Source organism: Orbicella faveolata, unplaced genomic scaffold (genome assembly GCF_042242905.1).
Source record: "Orbicella faveolata isolate gen_17 unplaced genomic scaffold, um_ofav_v1 contig_34, whole genome shotgun sequence".
NCBI classification, from domain to species: Eukaryota; Metazoa; Cnidaria; class Anthozoa; order Scleractinia; family Merulinidae; genus Orbicella; species Orbicella faveolata.
The window spans coordinates 8830415-8843488 of NW_028301563.1; the positions used below are offsets into that span (position 1 = coordinate 8830415).

General features: G+C 38.8%; 2 protein-coding genes, 1 long non-coding RNA gene, 1 other non-coding gene and 1 pseudogene across 4 annotated transcripts; 4 read left to right on the top strand and 1 right to left on the bottom strand.

The window, feature by feature from the left end:
- Nucleotides 1–572: 572 nt before the first annotated feature.
- Nucleotides 573–5240, top strand: LOC149104612 (uncharacterized). Its single transcript, XM_089271022.1, has 4 exons — nucleotides 573–698; nucleotides 1464–1535; nucleotides 2978–3072; nucleotides 3522–5240. The coding sequence occupies exons 1-4, from the start codon at nucleotides 652–654 to the stop codon at nucleotides 3650–3652; spliced, it is 345 nt and encodes a 114-aa protein (XP_089127148.1). The 5' UTR covers nucleotides 573–651; the 3' UTR covers nucleotides 3653–5240.
- A 2401-nt stretch (nucleotides 5241–7641) lies between these two features.
- On the top strand, nucleotides 7642–7723 carry Trnal-uag (transfer RNA leucine (anticodon UAG)). Its single transcript has one exon. It is a non-coding gene; the product is annotated as a tRNA-Leu (tRNA).
- A 1120-nt stretch (nucleotides 7724–8843) lies between these two features.
- On the top strand, nucleotides 8844–10153 carry LOC149104614 (melatonin receptor type 1A-A-like). Its single transcript, XM_089271317.1, has one exon. The coding sequence runs from the start codon at nucleotides 9221–9223 to the stop codon at nucleotides 10151–10153; it is 933 nt and encodes a 310-aa protein (XP_089127443.1). The 5' UTR covers nucleotides 8844–9220.
- Nucleotides 10153–11368, top strand: LOC149104615 (uncharacterized; annotated as a pseudogene).
- A 46-nt stretch (nucleotides 11369–11414) lies between these two features.
- On the bottom strand, nucleotides 11415–12813 carry LOC149104616 (uncharacterized). Its single transcript, XR_016201267.1, has 2 exons — nucleotides 12620–12813; nucleotides 11415–11854 (listed from the first exon to the last, which is right to left on the bottom strand). It is a non-coding gene; the product is annotated as an uncharacterized LOC149104616 (long non-coding RNA).
- Nucleotides 12814–13074: the final 261 nt, after the last annotated feature.

A 13074-nucleotide genomic window follows, 5' to 3' on the forward strand; every position in this document is an offset into this window, starting at 1 on the left:
GAGAATAACCCCCCCCCCACCCCCACCCCCTTCTCCTCTCCGTTTACAAACTAAGGAAGGCACCACGAAGTGATAACAGAAAACCAAAACAGAACATGGATGGTCACTGTTGAGAAACACTGAGCCGGATAACGAATAACAGATTGTTTCCAGATGGACCTCCGTGGCGCAGAGTCATGTTTCCACTGTACTGCACAGTCATATTGTATGTCGCTCTCTAGTTTCTCACTGTTTCCTATGTTTTCAGTTTGCAGGAAAACTGCTCAGGTCATGGCTACTGTGATCGTAGCACCAAGCTGTGTGTCTGTGAGAGTTTCTGGATGCAGGATTTTTTCAAAGTTCACTTTGGCACTAAAGAGAGCAATTGTAGTAAGACTTTTTGTTGTCTTTTGTTTGTAGAATAAGCTTGTTGTCAACCATGTTCCTAAAGGTAACATCACTGCTAGAATTTCTGTCGTACGTTATCTCTTCTGTGAGCCGTTCGGTGTCACGCAACGCCTTTCCTCTTGTTTTCGTGAGACTGCGTGACGAGCCAAAATTATGTTTGTGTAAGAAGTGCCTTGCACAGTATTTTCCTTGTTGTTAAGAGTGATTGTGTTTTTCGCAGACTGGAGTATACTGTATGTAACTGTGATTATCTTTGGAATCATCATGGCTATTGGCGGAATAGTGTGGGCAATATGTTTCTGCATGGGAAGGTACGTATCACATGCAACACTAGTAATGTGTTGTAGTGTGACCTTAGATGACTGCAGTTATATCAAAGCTCACGATAGATCACTTAGGAGGTCAATTTTTACCCTGTTAACAAACACCCTTGGTTCATTTTCTTTCCAAGGTAAATTATATCCTGGCATGCATTTACTGAGTAATTGTTGTCTTTTTATGATGGTAGGCGTCGCAAGTTTCCAGTCTTTAAACGAAGCAGTTTTCCTTGCCGTTCTTCTCTGTTAGTACATTGTTTTTGTTCTTTCTGCCATCTCTTAAACGATTTTAGCTGGCATGTAGAAACAAATTGTAGTTTATTGTTCTTGTGAGTTCTCTGTGACTCTTACAGTCCACGCTGCTTGGAATCCTAACATACAGTGTACATACACAGTCCTAAAATCGCCCTTTAGACCTATCTATACTGTGCTGGAAACAAAAGCTCAATTCTACGAATCTTCCTAGAATAACGAATCACCGTTGCCCAAGTAATGTTTGATTAGCTTTGAAGTGATAAAGTAACGTATTTTCGCCCGTTAGAACGTCCAGTTGTGATTGTAACGACGTCTTGCTACTAGAGACCGAATTAGGAAAGTTATCACAAATGGGATTCCCTTAATCCAAATTTTGTCATGGTCATTCCTTTCTATTCTAGTCCAGTCCATTCAACGTGTCTCTTTTCCTTGCCTTCATTGTTGAACGCCTCCATTGTCGTCTGCCTTGTTTTCTTTCCTGTATCTGTTTCTTTCTATCTTTAGACTTCGTCGTGAGAAGGTTATAGTCTCTGTTAACCCTCCTAGTACAGAGGATGCCTCTTCGACTGACCATAGGTATGCTGAAGACTTGCCTGGGTACAGGGTACTGCATGTAAACTGCATGACAAAACTGGCTTGAAACGTCTTTGACAATGCAAGCCTCTTCTGCCCTTGTCCTCAGGGAATGTATGTGTAGACTTGCCTGGGTACAGGGTACTACTTGTAAACTGCATGACAAATCTGACTTGGTGTGCCAAACCTTGTAATTGTCATTAAGACTGTGAGCCTCTTCTACGCTTGTCTTGTGGGAATCTTCTTACAGACTTTCTTGGGTACAGGGTGGTAAAGTGTAAGGCAAAACTGGCTTGGTGTGCCAGATGTTCTAAACGTCCGTAAGAATGAAAGCTCCTTCTACCCTCGTCCTCTGGGAACTACATAAAGATTTGCTTGAGCACAGGGTACAGGGTAGTAAACTGTATGACAAAACTGGCTTTGTGTGCCAGATGGTCTAAACGTCCTTAAGAATGGAAGCTCCTTCTATCCTCGTCCTCCGGGGACTGCATTTAGACTTGCTTGAGCACAGGGTACAGGGTAATAAACTGTATGACAAAACTGGCTTGATGTGTTAGCCCTCTACCCTCGTCCTATGGGAATTTATATAAGCTGACTTGATTGGATAAAGGGAACTAAACTGCATGATTCCGCTAGCTTGGTGTACTAGGTATTGCAATCATCTTCAAGACTAAATGTCTTGTGTCCTTGTCCTTGCCCTTCTGGACCGCAGTCTTGGCGTCAACAACAACAGCTTCATTACAACAACGTCGCTCTTGTTGGAAATGGTGTTACTTAATCTTGTAACTTGCATGAAATATAACGCTATTTACTTCTTCCACAGTTCTGTTTCCATTTGATTTTTTTTTTTTAATTTCTTAGACCATCTAGAGGTCGAGTTAGATTTGTATGCCTTGGTTATCTTCTAATCGTTCTTGTGTTATTTTCTACTTTGTTTCTCGTGATAAACACTTTATTTTCTTGCACTTTGTCACTTTGTTTTATTTATTTATTTCTTTTTCCCTTGCATTTCTTTTATTTTTGCAAGTCTTTCCATTTTTCCTTTTGTGGTTGTTTTTTGTTGATCGTTGTTGTTAATAATGATACTGTCGTTCTTGGCTACGTACAGATGAACTCAAGTTGTTATTCCAATAAGAAAGAAAAACCCAAACAGGTTGTAATAAATAAAAGAAAAAATAAAGCAAAATATAAAGCAAAACAAAAAACAAGTAGGGATGGTAAAGATTTTAAAAGATTTCGACAGATTACAAAGGACGAAATTTAAAAAAAATTGAAGCCTTGGGAATGTGAATCACGCCTCCAAGAGAACCAGCAAATTATAGTCTCCAAAACTGAACAGAGTTGCTTACTTAGGTCAGTTGGGCTTTGAGTGCCTTAAAGGTTTACTAGAAGTTATTGTTTGGGTTGTGATAGGGGAGCTTACTTTTTGATGTGGTTTTGTTTAGGAGGCGTGGTCGTGGGAAGAGGCGCCATCGGTACGCTGTTATTGACGAGGACGAAGATGACAAGCTTGAGAGTATGGAGATGCTACCAAAAGGAGGTAAGCGACTCGAAGGGTTTGTCCCTTTTGCTGCTGGAATTTCGTTTGCTAACCTCTCTCTCAAATATATTCAAGAGGCAGCCTGTGCAGGTACCGCTAAGAGTATTATTTTTGGGCTTCACATTATGATCACTTCTTTAACCTCAAAAAACATTTTCAGTATCGATTGTTTTCCCTCGACCAATCACGCGTGATTTTGCACTTTTCCCGCCCTTTTCATCAACGTTTTCCCACACTCACCACCCATGACGTATTTTCCGCGCTTAGCACAATTTAGACGTTTTCCCGTGCTTGTTTGCCGCTAGTCTCGTGTTTTCTCGTGCTTGCCATTGGTTTTCATGCTTGCTGTGAGTTCTGAATTGTCAATCACGTCATTGCCGCCATAATTATCGGCTCAGTAATAACGTTGGTATGAGATCATCCGTCAATTTTAGTTATTTTTCCTCCAGGTAAACACTTGAGTACAAGCCTGATGTTAAGCGATACGGACGAGGACAGCGATGCGGAGTCGACTGTTTTTGAAGTTAAAAAGCGGCACATGAACGGCTCGGTGAATGGTTATATAAGGAAAGATACGTGATATAGAGTACATACGGGCATCCTATATATAACATAGTGGTCAGCGTGAACATCCCAGCACGAGAGGAACGCGCATTCTGACAGTGGTGCAAGATCTAACTGCAGTGACGACTTAATCATTAAGTTTACAGACTTGCCTGGCTTGTAGAAAGAAACTTAAAGAGAGATCACCATAAGAACCAAACATTGCTGTGTTTCTCACGTAGAAAATTTTATTAATATGCTGCGACCTCGATCAAGAAGGCTGGGAAAGATCACTTGGCCGATAATGGTAAAACATCTTTGGCCCTTTTCACCGCAAACACTCACTGTATGCATTCAAATTTGTAAATCACCCCCCGCATATCTTAAATGAGACATGTTTCTTTGCACCTAAAAAGTCTTGCATTAGAGGACATTTTATGACTCGTTGTTCAAACAATTTTAACTTCTAGGGGGATTGAACACTGAACAATGAATGATTTTAAAAGTACGGATGAAGAAAAGTAACCACAATGAACAGTTTACTTAAAGCGTTGTTCCATTGCTGTGGGTATACTACTCTCAAATTTGGTAAACTGTTTTAACCTAAGAAATGTGTCAAATTTCGTATCCTAAGAGTGTTGAATTGAATTGTTGAATTGAATTGTACACAACATAACGAGAGGAATGCTTATTATAATTATACAAATTTTACCTATGAAATGTCCAGCGAGATATTTCGCCGTATTACAAACAGCAGGTTGAAATTATTAATTTATTAGTGTGCAACACAGCAAGGATAATGTTGTTTGTAATATTATAAACTCTCTACCTACGTCTTGTACCTTTGCATAAAATGGTTCTTGTTGTGCGGCAAGAATGATAATAATGAACGTTTATATTCATTTGCAAACATTTTTTCCGTGTTTTTAACAGTCATGGAAATTAATTAAAGGGGCTCAGTCACGGCATTTTGAGTTATTTGGGCAACGTACAAAATTACCTTTTAATTGAAGAAAACACGAAAATTGTAGTTTATTAAGATGGAAAAACACCAAAGAGATAATAATAAATCATAAAGAAACAGCGATGGAGAAGGATGGAGAAGATTAATACGGATTGCAAACGACAGACTTGGAAAATTTAGGCTAAACGTTTCAAGGTGTGCAAACCATGATGTAGCTCCTTAACGTAGAGACAGTAATTATTCCACAAGAGTAGTTATTACACAACATGCAACACGAATGGCAATACGCACAACAACGCTTTTCAACTTACAATGAAGCATTGTTGTGCGACAAGTTGCAGGAAAATGTTGCTCTTATCACATGGCTTTTATGTAACATACACTTTCCTTTTTCATTTCATAGCCGTGCATTAAAACTAAAATGACGGAATTAATTTGTTTTGTTTAACTTGTTTGAGGCGTCACGCACTTCTCAGAAGGGTAAACCGGATTGGCTGAGAAAATAATAAAACAAACTAAAGAAACAGTGAAGCTAGCCCTTAGAACAATACGTACGAAGCATAAGCGGTAGTGAGATTTAAGTGAATGATAACCAAGGAGGAGTTGTCATGGTGTTTCATTAAAATTTTACCAAGTAAGTTTACTCAGTATGCTAAAATAATCACTAGTTTGACTGTTTATATATAAAAGTACGCATTTTCTTACTTTTAAAACTCGTTTTATAGAACAAGGTATATCCGTAAAATAGATGAAACAAGGAGAACTTTAAAGCCTGGTTTTCAGCAAAAGCGCAAGCGCAAGCACAAGCGCAAGCACAAGCGCAAGCGCAAGCACAAACGCAAGCACAAGCGCAAGCACAAGCACACAAACGCAAGCAATAGGGATGACCCTATAGTGAAAACGAAGTTCGACGCAAACACAAGTACAAACACAATCATCCGAACCTTTCGGCATTTTAGAAAACTGACGGTTTAGGCGCGCGAGGTAATCCGGATCCAGTGGTTTCAGTGACCAAACACAACCACGTGTAGTAAATATCCTTGTGCTTGTGTTATGCCTGAGCGGTATTTCGTTTTCACTTGTTGCAGCGCAAACGCAAGCATGAGCGCAAGTACAAGAAAAAGGAAACATTTTGAACCTTGTCCTTGTGAATGCGCTTGTGCTTATGGCTGTGACAAGGCCGGTTTCACGGTGAAATAAGACTAAATATCGTGTTTGCGCTTGTGCTTAGCGTCGCTGGTGAAAACCAGGCTTAAGCGTCTCGGATACACGAAGGAAATTTTGTGCATGTCAGGATATATTTATGTATTGTTCTTCTCTCGGGACAATTTCAAGATAATTTGCTACAATAAATTAGCAAAGATGAATGAATAAATAGGTAGAGTTTTGTAATATCAGCATTTTGTCATGTCTTGTTCATTTTCAAAGCTTTGTATGCCATTTTGGGAAGATCTTTGGAAACCACACGATGTGTTTGAAATTCATATAAACAGTATTAACAAGACATGTTTCGGATGAAACATCATCCATCATCTATCTTTTAAAAAATGTAGTTTTAAAGAAACTCTTAAGCAGCAAGGAAAATTAATGTTACTAAAACATTGTTAGGAGATATCAATAACAACATATGTTCATAATTGTAAGACGCCCTAAGTTTCGCTGTTGTCGTCTGCTGTTACTTGCAAAAAAGTTCGGACGTAAAATTTTTGGACGTTTTATTTCGGACGTAAAATTTGCGGTACTTTTTGTCTAATGTCGGATAAATTTCGGACAACAATTTCGGAGATTTTGCTGAAACATAGCTTAAGGAAATTTGCGAAACGAAACACGAATTAGACTGAAACAGCATCTGTGAAAATAATAGTTTTACTGCACCTTGAAGGTTTTGCGACTCAATACAATGAAGAGAAAACAACACAAATGTTATCATGCCGTTACTCCACTAGAGTTTGCGCCCTAAAGCCCAGTATGAAGGAAAGTAAGAGCGTTGGGGTTACTTCCAAGATATATACTGCATTAAATATTTCGGACGCTTGAAAATTTCGGACGGTTTTATTTTCGGGCATTTTTGTCCGAAATTAAAATCGTCTTTATTTTTTTTTGCCAATAATGTACCCACCTTTGTTTTGTGACCAATTACCAGGCCTCCTTGGCGGTATAAAAATATCAACGTTCCAAGCGCGTGCAGTTTCTGTAATTGGATACAATCGAAGAAGTAGGGAGACCCACGCCAAACAGTATACCAGGATATGGAGTTCTTCCCGCCCTTCCGCCCTGTAAGTTCCAGGATAAACATGGAAGAAATTCAGTTTATCAACCCTCGACTACATTTTGTGAAGGTATGCACACACACGAGGGTAAAATTCTGCGGGACTAGTCCTGATGATGAACGGCTAGGAAATAAGCATTACACTGGCTGGCTGATTTACTTGTGTTCAGAATAGTTTGGAATCGTTTATCAATTTCGTCATCATTTAACAATAATAATAATAATAATAATAATAATAATAATATTAATATTAATAATAATATTAATATTAATAATAATATTAATATTAGTAAAAACCAGAATAAAATGGTAGTGGCTAGTGCAAGGGGCCTATAGGGACTGGAAAGTTGTTCTTCCAAATGTTTTCCGAAAACCGACATATAAGCCCTCCATCTTCTTTATCGGGCTAACTTGATTTGTTTAAGAACTGCGCCCTCGTCAACCATCACGCGAAAGAAATCTCGAGCACAAAATCTTATTGTTAACTACTACAGCAGAGCCCCATGGCTAAGAAAATTTGGCACTCCATCGAGTCAAAAAGTTGTGATTTTCACTTTGTCCATATACAACCGTACGCGCGCCAGTCTCTTGTGACAACAGACTAAAGGTTTGCAGCACAAACCTGCAATTTTGTGTATTTTAAGAGTTTCAAGAGCAGCGCACTGTAGGTTTTGTGCTGTAATCCGTAAGAGTGCGTACTTAAACTATTATACTACTCGCCTTCGTTTTCTATTAGAAAACTCGGGGTCGGAGCACGATTATTAAATATTATCAAAAAATTGTGAAAAGAGCTGGTAGCGTGGCCGAGTGGTCTAAGGCGCTGGTTTTAGACATCAGTCATTTCGATGGCGTGGGTTCGAATCCCACCGCTGCCACAAAATCATATTTTGTCGTTCGGGATCTAAGCTCATCTGCCAAAATCCGATAGGCCTGTAGAAATGTTGTCGTAAGATACACAGCAGCGAAATGCAATGACTTTAGAAACTTAAGTAGTATTTTTTCGCACTCAGCGTCGTAATTTTGCTGCAATGCATAAATTTTGCACGAAAAGCTACCTATTGAATGAATGAGTGAATTATTTAAGTCTCAATGATATTTAGCTTTAAAAAAAAAAACAACTAATTGGGACAGTATTGAAACACTTCCTTTGGGTATTTTGGGTATTTTGGGGTATTAAAATGGCAAATTTCTGCCAGCAGGTTCTTAAACTTCCAGACGGGCCGGGTTCTTCTACACATGCGGGATTTTACTCTACTACCGTAGTAATAATTCGATCCAGTGTCCCGCGTCAGTGCCACGCCTCCTACGTGCTGTCACGAGCTGCTGCTCTACAAACACGTGTTCCTACGCAACCAATGAGGGGCAAAAACGAGGAAGTTAATTTATCTGCCTCAACTGACAGATACAGCTTCAAAACGGTCAGTAACAATAGCAGTGTTTATCATAATACTAGTATATCTTCTCCTTACCGGTTCACACATGTTTTCTTGAGTAATTTTCTGATAATTTTGTGTTACTTCGGGAACATTGTCTGTAGGTTATGGACAATTTCATTTGTTCTCGTCCCCTGTCTTAAAACTGTATTAAAACTGTAAAGAAAAGCTATAGTGTCGGCCCCTAAGGCAGCTGTTTCACCCTAGTAAGGACTCATCGACTTGAATGTTTCCCTAAAGTTAGTTTACGCATCTCTAGTCTCCTTGGCTATTACTGTGCACTTACAATTGCACTCATAGAAGTGATTCGTTTATCTTGAAATAAATGCGTAAAAATATGAATTAAATGATAATGACAGGCCGGAAGTTGAACAGCTAATGTCGTTATTCCTGCTTGTCGCTTATATTTGTTCTTCGTTATGGCAATGTCCTAGTTGCGCCTCGCGTACTTTTCTTAACGGTGTTAAAAGAGCGTCGCAATGGATGACAGATCTTCTTGCTGTTTAAATTTTTATTACTTGTAGTGTTTCATTGATTACGTCTCAAAAAGATCCCGCCAATTCTTATCGTGTTTTGTGGCAGCTTTTCGCTAAATTATACTTAGAGTTTTTAGTTCAACCCCTACGAAACACGATTTAGAATTAATTGCTCTGCTCTCGACCAATCAGTATCGAGTAATTCTGGTGAATTTTTTTAGTGTTTGAGGAAAGAGCAAGGGTAACAAGACAGGTATCAGTAATAATACTCGGTTCAGGAACGTAGTCACCATCGCCTATAAACAGACGGACAGAGCGTTACCACTGTTATTTTAGAAGGCACACCCGCATCTACTACATCTAAAGAATGCTAATGGTTCACACAGTCAGCTAAGAAATAACACAACCCGAACACTTTCGCAGATAGATTCGAATTGTTTAAGCTTCCTTGAATCACGAGGTCATGAATAGATTACTTTCTGTCGAGCTTGCCACGCGAACTAAGGCTCTAGAGTGGACTGAAACAGTTTTGTTTGCTGTTATTAATATTGTCGCCCTCTTCGGCAATGTTCTAACTTGTTACGCCGCGTACAGAAACCAGAGACTTCGTACGCTTGCCAACGTGTTTGTGATAGCACTTGGTGTAAGCGATATTCTCATGTCCACCTTCTGTATGCCTTTTACAGTTGTAACCCTGTTTCACGGCCAGTGGATGTTTGGCGAGACTTTTTGTCGACTTCACGGTTTCGGAGTTTTGACATTTGGACTGGTGTCTCTTCAGACTATGGGATTAATTGCAATTAGTCGATACTGCCACGTTGTCAAACCAGAAAAGTACACGATGTTGTTCAAAAAACAAAGAGCTTTGCTGTACATTGCCGTTGTTTGGTGCGTAGCTTTCGTTGGATCTGTTCCTCCATTCTTATTCAAAAACGGCGGATTTGAGTTTCAGCCGGGCAAAGCGATGTGTTCGTACACATTTGAAAGCAATATTGCTTATACTGTGTTTATTGAGTGCTTTTACATCGCAGCACCCTTAACTATAATCACATTCTGCTACGCCAAAGTCTTTAGTACTGTGTCTAGATCAAATCAACTATTATCGAACGCAAATGATCTCCAGCAACTCAGAGCGAATGTGAAAAAAGGAATAGTGACCAAGACTTTAGCTTCAGTCACGGTCGGCTTCATGTGTTGCTGGCTTCCTATCTCTGTCATAGATAACATTGACGCCGCGCGCGGGGAACGCACTTTGCCGCGACAGGTGTACCTCACTTACGCGTTCTTGGTGTATCTGAGTGGCACCATCAACCCCTTCATATATGCTGCAACAAATATGCAATTCAGACGGGAATATAAGACAATTTTGAATAAGGTGATGCCTTGCTTCTGTTGAACGGTTGGATAGTCCAGGAACTAGAGGACAGACTAGTTCTAAAGAAGAAAAATTCCCAAGTTACGCTTCCAGAAATTGAGATTATGATTGATGATAGTTTAGGATTCACTATTTATGTATATGGATGGCTCCTACCAGAAGACCATGAACTGTACACTACAAACTTGAGATCAATTACTAACATTACTGTGTCTGACCTTGTAAAGAGTATCAGCACACTGTCGGCTATTTGTCCTGGGGTGAAACCATCTGAATTGTCAAGCAGTATCGTGCATCACGTAATTCCAAAGTCTGTTGATCCTTTTTTTGTCAATGATGATGATGATGGCAGTTCATTTCCAGATCAGGAATATTGGAGAACTCGTGGTTGTGCAGTTTTGTTTGGACATGGTGAACAGTGTTGTAGTTGTCATCAGTATTCACAGAAATCTGAACTCAGTCACAAGGCAAAACAAAAGAAACTAGCTGAGCCAGCACATCTATTTTCACCCGTCTCACAGACCGCACCAGAGTGAATTAAGCTCACGCTGCAGATGCAGAGATTCAGATGTGCTGAACTTGAGCAAAAACTTGAGGAAATGAAGCTTGAAATACAGAAATCAAGTGTTGAAATTGATCACCAGTTGAGCCAGGACATTGCCAGTATTCTTGGTATATCAGACAAGAACATAACCCCGTTTATGGATCTATTTTGGCAGCAACAGAAAAAGCTGTTGACCAGAAGCTCAACAGGTGTACGATACCATCCCATGGTCATACGCTACTGTTTATCTCTTGCTACAAAATCACCAGCCTGCTACGAAGAATTGCGCAAGAGTAATATCCTTGTCCCTCCAAGTCAGCGAACTCTCAAGGATTATAGGAACTGTATCCGCCCAAAGGCTGGATTCCAAGAAGAAGTTATCGAAGAGTTGAAAGACTCAACAAATAGCTTCTTTGATGTCCAAAGATACATTGTATTGTTGTTTGATGAGATGAAGGTTATGTCAAGTTTACATAGAGCTGACTTGGAATTCCTAGGAATTCCAACTGAAATATACTCACCATGAAAATTCCTTAAAATTCCCAAAAATTCCCAGAAATTCCTAGGAATTTCTGAGAATAACTTGGAATTTGTAGGATTTTTTGAGAATAGGTTGGAATTTTTTGGGAAATATCTGAGAAAAACTGGGAATTTTGTATCATTTGTAGGCCAGACAAAATTCTGATGATTGATGCCCAGCATTAAAATAACAAATAAAGTCACTGATATCACATCAAACAGGTTTTAAATTAATGGTTTATTACATTGGCTTTCATGAATTTAAACATAAGAATAATTCTCCTGTTTCTTTTTCTTACATCAAAAATCAAAAGTAAAACTGAAAACAGATATGAGGGTCAAACTTTTACATGTTTGATAAAAAGAGAACTTTTTCAGATAATTTACTTACTTTTTTGGTTTACAAATCCAACAATTTTCCATACACAAGATTTTAGCTTAAATTATTGCTATTATGTGGAACAAATCTGGATTTTCATGAATGTAAGGAATCAGTGATAAGAACAAAACTGAAACAATCCTTAAAATTAAAAAAGGCTGAGTTTGGGCAAACTTAGCTGCTGTTCAGTTATTTCTGTTGATTCCGTAGCTTCTTTTCTTGCCCTCTAATTAGGCTGTCAACAGCTAGCCTCTTCATCTTCATCTTTGTTGTATGATACCTAAAACAAAATTTAAAATTACATTACATTGCGATATATATGAGGTACGGTAAGACTGAGATCCAAATATTTATGTGCTCACGGTTTAATACATGTAGATAATTAAGACCTGACTGTAAGCTGGTTGAAATGTTAAAAGAGAAGACTTGATAATTGTGAAAGTGCTTGTATACTATTGATAAATATGTTACATAAATCTTGAGCTTACAGTAGATTAAATCAAGGTTTTCCATCTTCTACAAGTGTATCAACAACTCTCGAATTGGGGGATATATATCACGGTTTTTAGCCAAATTTAGACATTAGAAATATTAAAAAAAGACACTTAAAACATTAAAGGAACATTTAAATAATAGAGTAAACACAAAAGAATATACGGATGGACAAAAATTGAAGATCAACACGGATTGCCATACAGTCAGGATGAAACACACAGGAGACATATCAAACTCATGCACACTGTGGCTGCCTGGTTGGAGTTTTTGTCAAGAACTTTGACTGGGATCAGAGAGAACTGCTGTATTTATTTCGTTTGAACAAGTGAGGCGAGAGAAACGACTTGTTATTCGCAAATCAAATTGTTTAGGCACGCACTCTGGGCAACCTAAATTGTTTCAACTTTGCCTTAGCCAGAATTCATTTCATGCCATGACTGAGTGACCCACTCGTGTATGATTCGTGATGATAAAGTTCATTCAAAAGCTTTTGTCTAAATACAAGAATTTACTTTGTATAATATAACGTTACTTGAATTCGATTACTCACCAAATAATTTTGTATACGGCTAATCTGCCCTTTGAATTTTTCCCCGTTGAACCATCCACAGTAAGACTTTCTTTTGGCTCCAAATCTTCGCCAAGAATAACTTGTTTCTCGTTAATGACACTCACGCTGCTTTCTTCTGGTCACAGGACCGCAGCAAAAACCATTTTGATATAACTTTGGAAGTGAAATCTACTAAAATGCACGAGCGATCAATAAAGCGATCTTTGTCATGTTCAATCACGAGGATAGTCACGTGAAAATTCGCGTGCTGTGATTGGTTCAGTTGATCAGTTGAGGAGAGAATGGAAACTGGAGAAGAAGGAGAGAGAGACTGGCAACGAGGTTGCCGGACCAGTCGCTTTCGATGGTAAGTCTGTTTCCCTTTCCATGCTGTTTTGGTGGTTTTTTGAAAGATGGGTCTCGCTTCAAAAGGAAAAAACTACGCAAACTTTTTA